General features: G+C 31.7%; 1 protein-coding gene across 1 annotated transcript in view; it reads left to right on the top strand.

Annotated features, from left to right (window-relative positions):
- LOC102591042 (probable phospholipid hydroperoxide glutathione peroxidase) overlaps positions 1-3,097 on the top strand; it is a 5,049-nt gene extending 1,952 nt beyond the window's left edge. The window contains exons 2-6 of the mRNA XM_006357019.2: positions 253-329; positions 424-485; positions 1,361-1,479; positions 1,561-1,728; positions 2,892-3,097. Coding sequence (XP_006357081.1) covers positions 253-329; positions 424-485; positions 1,361-1,479; positions 1,561-1,728; positions 2,892-2,921 — 456 coding nt within the window. The 3' untranslated portion in view covers positions 2,922-3,097. The remainder of the gene's footprint in view (positions 1-252; positions 330-423; positions 486-1,360; positions 1,480-1,560; positions 1,729-2,891) is intronic.
- Positions 3,098-8,242: the final 5,145 nt, after the last annotated feature.

Here is an 8,242-nt window from a genome sequence, read left to right as displayed (position 1 = left end):
GGGGGGACCGATAGCCGGTGGTGATACAGAAATTTGTAAAAATGATTGATGGGGTGGAATAGATAGTATTTTCTAGACGAGGGAGACGGAGAACAGTTTGAATTATGCAACCTGTCCAGTATCACCGCGTATTTATGCACTTGTTTTCTATCCCAACAGCTATTTGCAAAATATTTGAAGATATTCAGATTGAAGTTCTTTAACCAAGCAAAATGGATATGTTTCCTTGTTTATGTTTTTGTCTTGATGCAGGATATTGATGACAAAGATGTTCCACTTAGCACATTTAAGGGAAAGGTTCTTCTAATTGTCAACGTTGCTTCCAGATGGTACTTTCTCCTCCATTTCTAACTGATTGTTTAAGATTCAGATAACTTTACCATAGTTTAGTGATCTGACTGGAGAAACTGGTTTTGGATTCAGTGGCTTGACGACATCAAATTACACAGAGCTCTCTCGTGTGTATGAGAAGTATAAAAATCAAGGTGAGCTGCATGCTTTAGGATTCAATATGTTGAATCTCTGTAAACGTCTGGAAATTTAGCACGTAACTCTCTTGAAATGGCAATGCTTCTCCTGAACATGTATAATTTGTGGTTTCTGCTTATTTTTATTCTACTCATAAGAAAGATAGCCAGTAATACTAACATGTGCACAACTACATGAAAATTGAATGGCATAATGATAGCTTTCAAAATCTATTCCTGTTACTAATTGTAGAATAGTTTCCCCCGGTGATAGAATTTGATTACAAAAGGAGTTAATCAACTGAAATTGAATGAATCGAACTATAATGTCATGATGAATCATAAATCCTTTTCCGATTTTATTTTCTAGTAACCGACGAATAGATCAAATATGCTTTCAAATTTTTGTAGCCTTTCAACTTCAACTTCCCTTATTTAAGATGCTCTCTTGAGTTGATGGTATATGTCCCTTCGTAAATGCTTGAGGAACAGTGATATTTGATGATTACTAGTCCGGCTGTAATCTTTATGGAATAAAAAGCATAGTTTCATTGAGCTATATAGTATCTACAATTTGAGGTATATGAGCCAGTCAAAAGAACTCCTATTAACTGCTATCTCATAGGTCTTGCAGCTTTTAACTCGAGTCACCAAAGAGACATCGGATGCCTCTCTAGTAGCATCCATAATAGGACATCTTACTAGCAAGTACATGTTATATTTTCATTGAACCACTGGCTTAAAATACGTATTAATTTTTAACGATTTCTGTTATTGCATAACTATTGAATATGTATTGTTTTTACAAGTTCAATTTCAACATTGTAATTTGCACTGACATATAGTTTATCCCATGCATATCCTTCCAACTTAGTTGATCACATTCCTTGCAGGACTTGAGATTCTTGCTTTTCCATGTAATCAGTTTGGGGCTCAAGAGCCAGGATCGAATCCGGAGATTAAACAGTTTGCTTGCACACGGTTTAAAGCTGAATTCCCAATTTTTGACAAGGTTTGCATTTACTTCCCCTGCATATAATTTCTATGGAGTGCCATACTGGTATAATCAAAGGACTAATAAGATATGAAACAGGTCGACGTGAATGGCCCAAACACGGCACCAGTTTACCAGTTCCTAAAATCAAGTGCAGGAGGATTTTTAGGTGATCTGGTTAAGTGGAACTTTGAGAAGTTTCTTGTGGACAAAAATGGTAAAGTTGTTGAGAGGTATCCACCAACTACGTCGCCTTTACAAATCGAGGTACTCACTCTTTTACCTCATTTCTTGTATATATACAATATTTGAAGTCATGGGAGCTCCATAATTGGTTTTAAATCTGCTGTGATATAATTGATCTCTCACTAAGTCATAGCTTTTTTTTGATAACTCGATGGGAAGAATAGGTGGGAATTAGAAGGATAAAGAAGAATGAGAAACAGCTTTGATAAAACTTGTAATTTCGAGTAAATAGGAAGAAGGAGAAAAAGAGAGGGGGATAATAATAAGAGAAAGAGGAGTGAAGAGCGAGACGTAGTATTTTAGTATCAAATCAATCAATCAACAACAACATACCCAGTGTAGTCCGACAAAGTGGGGTCTTGATAGTATCAAATCAATGCATCGAATAATTTCATGTTTTCAAGTTTTAAATGAAAACGGACCTTGGTCCTAAATCAACCCAAATAAATCCAAATATGATTTCGATGATTGGTTCACTTCAATAGATGTTTTTCCTACAGGCGTGTAGTCTGTCTTAACCCCCCAGTGTATAGTAAAACTCTGCCTCCCAAGTCCCAACCTTAACTAGTACTATTATCTCACACGAATTCTCCCTAGTAGCCCGGTAAAATGATCATAAACTTCGACCTGATTTGAATCTAAATACTTCACTATGAGTGCGCTTACAGCTTTGATGGAACGAAAATGCATTAACTCTACCTCGCTTCTGGTTAATCCCCGATTCACAAAAGGAAAACGAACATGAAAATGCTTTTAGAGTTTGTTATTGACACAACATAGTTCTTGAGTGCACTTCTAAATGTCCAGATAGGAAGAAAGTATTAGGAAAGTTTTCATCTGTTTAAGCCTTTCCTTGAGCTGAGGGTCTATCAGAAACAACAGAGGTAGGAGTAAGGTCTACGTACATTCAACCTTCAACAGACTCCACTTTGTGTGGTACTACACTTGGTATTTTGATCATCTGTTTAAGCCTCGGTGAGGTACTTATGCTGGTGGGAAGTAGCAAGTACCGGTAGAATATTTTAGGTGCATAAGTTAGTTCGAACGTCACCGTTAGTTGAAAACAACTATCATAGGACATACATAAGAAAAGCTGCATTTCTAATTTTTTTCAATCAACTGCATCTATAGATTATGTTGTTTTCTGATGTTGCCAAGTAATGTTTTGTTTTAATCTATTGCAGAAAGATATTCAGAAACTTTTGGCAGCTTAAATAATGCTCATGAGAAAAGGCTATTTGTGCAATTCAGCTAATTATATATAGTAGCTTCTCTTTAAACAGTTATTCCCTCTGTTGCTATTTAATTGTCATCGTTTTAGATTTCACATCATTTAAGAAATTATGTTAGTTTATCATTATATTCTTATTTAGTGTTCTCTTACAGTCAAGTTTTCAATTAATTAACATAAATTAATTTATTTGACCAATGAACATGAATTAATTACTTAGTTTTCCGATGGTATAATGCATACTTTCAAGGATAAAATAGGAAGAATAGTGTCATTTATTCATTGATTTTGTGAAATGACAAATATTACTACCTCTGTCCACTTTTAATTGTTATGTTGCACTTTTCGAAAGTTAATTTGACGAAATTTCAAAATTAAATTAGATTACATTAATTCAATATTTTAAACAAGAGATTTAGATATTCAAAAATTATATGAAAAGTACTATAAATTGCAATTTTTCGCATATCAATATGATGAAAAAATACATCATAGAATGCTACTCAAAGTTCTTATATATCATAAAGAATAAAGCACAATCATCCATAGATGAAAAAATAATTAATATTACTTATTTTCTAAGAATACTAAAAATATAAAATATAACTTATATTTAAGAAAAAATAGTATCTCATTTATATAAATAATTAATTGTACTTATTTTAAGACAACTGAAAATATAAGATTTCACTTATGCTAAAGAAAAATAATTTTCCTTCTGTATCAACGTAAATATCTTACATTTTTTTATTGGACAGTAGAAAATATAATAATTAACTTATAATTAGAAAAATAATATCCCCTCCACATCACTTTAAGCGTCTTATTTTTCTTTTAATTAGAAAAAGTTAACTATAGTTAAATTTCTTATTACAAAATTAGAAAGAAAAAACAAATTAAATACATTTACCATGAAAAACTTGAGTGAACTTTTTTCCTATCATATTATATATATATATAAAAGAAGATGAAAGTTAACCATAAGTATCCCAATTTTTAATTGGAAAAAAAAACGTTTGATCATAAAAATTGGATTTAACTTCTTTTTGTTCTAAACAAGGTTAATTATTTTATTCTTTTATAGGTTAACTTCTTCCAAAAAAAAATTATTATAAAAAAATTGTCACGACTCAGACCATCGTGATTGGCACCCACACTAACCATCCGGTGGAAGAACCATAACTACTAACTAACTAACAATTTAAAGCTACGGAAGCAGGTTTAAATAACTAAATAAGGAAGTTCCCATAAACTTCAACAAAAGATCTAACAACTAAACTAAACAAATGCGGAAGAAATAACCTAGAACCTGAAAGTCAATGTACCAAAACTCTAACAAGATTCATAAGTCTAAACAAGAAAATCATCTAAAGAACTAGTCTAAGTCCGAATAAGATGGAACTCAAGGCAACCCGAAAGAACTGGCTTACCCTTGAATTCGAATCGGCGATCACTGATCTTCTAAGCGAGGTCTGTCAATAGCCGTCAGAAGATGCCCTGTACTCAACAAAAATAAGAGCAAGTGCAGTATCAGTACACAACTACCGTGTACTGGTAGGATCACGTGACTATCCCACTAAGTGTAACATAAACAAGTTAATACAACATTATAATCACATGCATATATACAATATTGAATATCACATGCTCAACAATATACATTGATAACAAGTCATTGGTCCTCTCATGGAACCCAAACCCAAATTGTTAGTGCACTGATTCGTGGTACCCGATCCAATAGTTATGCCAAAAGGTGGCAACCGATCCCATATTTATGCCGGAACGTGGCAACGGATCCCAATTGGTATGCCGGAACATGGCAACCGATTCATTCAACACACTACAATCACAATCACAATTATATTCTCAATAATCATACAATCAAGAAGTGATTCATGACATATAGTTATTCGTTCATACTCATTTACAATTAGTGTGATCAACAATGCGACATTCGCATACATACATTCATCATAATGAAGCAAAAACAAGCTTACATCACATAATCATGAAATTACAACCATCACCTACCTCGAATCCAAGCTTGAATACCCTAAGGCACTTGAATCTTCTTTTTTCGGATTCGTTCCGCTTGTTCTTGGTCTACAAACAAGCAATATAATACGGGAATCAATAAACAACCACTAATTACCCGAATTACTAACATTTCAATGAACCCTAGATCAAACCCATGATCCCAATTATTCAAATTAGGGTTGTTTCCACCATATAATCTATAACAAAACCCTCCCTCATCAATATTCACCCATTCTATTATGTTCTATGGTTCAAAAAATGGATTCGGGGAGTGAAAAACTTACTTTAGCCTCAAGAATGGTGAAAACGAGTAGGAGTCGTCTGGGGTTCATTCCTTAGCTCTAAAAGTTGAAAAGTGCATAATAAGGTCCTTTAGAGGTTTATTAATGACCTTAAGTCGCGTTGATCCCGCCACAACGGCACCCACCTCGCTACAGCAGCCTCACCAGAGCGATCAAAACCACCGCCAAAGCAGCTTGCACGAAACAGTGAGCTATTTTAATAATTTCAAGATTCCATTTCACAACACACATTTAACCAACGATGCTCAGAAAATCCCCTTCACGCTAAGATCGATTCTGGGAGTTCTACTCGCCCAAATTCAATTCTGTAAAGTCGTACGGATTCCCTAACGAGTTATCTATCCACTCTTGTAATCAAAAACATAATTAGATCACCCGATTGTTACCAGATTTTTCTATTCCTTAATGACTCCGATTTCATCCAAATCTGGACTAGGTTGGGAAATCTCAAAATACTAAGAAAAAGTTTTTCGACCCAAAGTTTTTCCCTGTTGGCTTTTCTATAACGTCGGAATCAGATCGTTACAAAAGTTTAACTCAAAGTTTTTTTAGTTTTTTTTTATTATTTTGGGGTGGGGAGGGGGGGTTCTTGTAAGTGGACCTATTTTGAGTGTTCATTTTTCACATTTGAATGTGAACCTAACTAAATACGCAAGGCATAATGGCATCAATAAATCATTGAAGGTAACTTTTTAACTTACCTATCATCCAAAGCTTCAAATAAAAACAAAAAGGATAACGACAGTTCAATAAGGTATATTTACGTACATTTTATCCTCTTCCAATTCGACTTATAAAATCATACTAAATACGTTATTGTTAAAAGGTGTTTACGAGTCAGTTTGAATCGACTATTGGCTAAAATCAAAATTAATTTAATATTTTTAAAAATTATTAAAATTCAAACCAAATATAATACAACACATCATACACGAAAATAAAATCAAAAGACATACTTGTTCTAAATACTTTTTCTTCGGTATACACATGTTCGGAATTTTTTGGTTTTGGACTATTTTATTTTCATAAATAAATTTTGATGAAAATATATGTAAGATATTTAAAGATGTTCATAAAAAAGAATATATTATGTATATATTATTATAACAAAAAAATATGTATATAATTTATCCATTCAATTCGATTATTTCTCTGATTTTCCTAAATAAAATCAAAATCAAACTAAATATTATCGATTTTTAAAAATTTAAAATCAAATCAAATCATAAACTCAAATAAAATAGATTTATTTAATCAGTTTGGTTCGACTTTTATCCGAATGGCATATAATTAATGTATAAATTTTGTATATTTCAATCAGTATCGATAATTAATTTTATTGAGTTGGGTATATTGATAACTATTCTAAATAAATACAATTACACCATTTCTTTTTTTAAAAATAAAAAATAAACAAACAACTACCCTTTTTGGGTCTTCAATTTAAAGTTACAGTCCAATTTATTTAAAGAGGAAGACATACCTTTTCTAAAAGAAGAATAATTTTTATTTAAAATGACGCCCCACATAATCTACGTACCCCACATTTTTCTTTTTATGTTCCAAAAAAATAATAATATAAAAGTGGCACTATTTTTTTATTATATATATCTATATATAAAATAAAAATGGTAGTATAAATTTTGTTCTTTGGGTTTTAATATTGAGATGAATCAAAAATCTTAAAATTAACATATTTGTAATTTAAAAATCAACTAAGTGTAAGGCTTAATATATAAGGTCAAATAATGAAATTTTAAAAGGGAAAAGGGTGGCGTCTGAGGCGGAGCCAATATTAAGAGTTAGGGGGTTTTAAATTTCCTTTCACTTCCTTATCATTAAGTTGTCAATCGATTTTGTTAGAGGTTCATACGTTATTTAATTTTCTAGTACAAATATAGGGTCTACGGAAAAATTACTGGGTTCGTCCGACCCCACGAACCCCCACCTAGCTTCACACTTGAAAAAGGCTCGAATTGGCCATCAAACTTTGAGGAAAGGCTCATCTATGTCATCCGTTAAAATTTTGGCTCATCTATATCATTTCCGTTTGAGAAAAGGTTCATTCATTCCATTATTTGTTAACTGAAATGACATAGATGAACCAAACTTTTAACGGATGGTATAGATGAGTTTTTTCTCAAAGTTGGATGGCATATTTGAACATTTTATCTTTAAAAAAGGATTAATTAATGACATCGCCGAATCATAATAAACCACGTGTAAAAACATATTTTTGCAAAATCGAAATTGTTTTCATTTAACAAATAAATGTATGGATGAGCCTTTTCTCAAACAAAAATGACATAAATAAGCTAAACTTTTGACAAATGGCATAAATGAATTTTTCTCTAAGTTCAGTGACATATTTGAGCCTTTTCCCATTTGGAAAAGAATCTAAATATCTTTATTGATTTTTTTTCTCACATTTAATTTTTAAATTTTTTTAAAACCATATATACTCAAAACTCACTTAAGGTGGCTTCTACTATTAAATTGATATAAAATAAAGGTTGTGTCCAACAACATATGAGATTCCTTAATTTTGCTTAACAATTATTTAAATATTCTTTTTAACCAATTTTTTTTACAATTTTGTAAATTATACAATTAAAAGGGGCTTTCCATTGAAGAACTATTTTACTATGTTAGATCACAAGAAACACATTGCTCCTTTGGTCCCTTACATAAGAAAAGTATTTATTGTTTATTACCAAGTCAAGAATAAAAAAAAAAAGCCAACTCATCATCAATAAGAATGACTTGTTCCCTACATATTCATATTTTTGTTTTATACCTTCTTTTTTCCTACCAATGATAGTGTACGGATCAATTTACGCGCATCTCAATTATTTAAATGAATATCAGTTATTTCTCATCAATACAATAATGTTCAATCATTTTGTCCACCAAAACTTAAACGTTGCATATGTTACAGCAGAATAAGTTGCAAATAATCTTACGT

Source organism: Solanum tuberosum, unplaced genomic scaffold, assembly GCF_000226075.1.
Source record: "Solanum tuberosum cultivar DM 1-3 516 R44 unplaced genomic scaffold, SolTub_3.0 scf00240, whole genome shotgun sequence".
NCBI classification, from domain to species: Eukaryota; Viridiplantae; Streptophyta; class Magnoliopsida; order Solanales; family Solanaceae; genus Solanum; species Solanum tuberosum.
The sequence above is the reverse complement of the archived record's forward strand: the minus strand, read 5'-3'. Positions and strand labels throughout refer to the sequence as shown.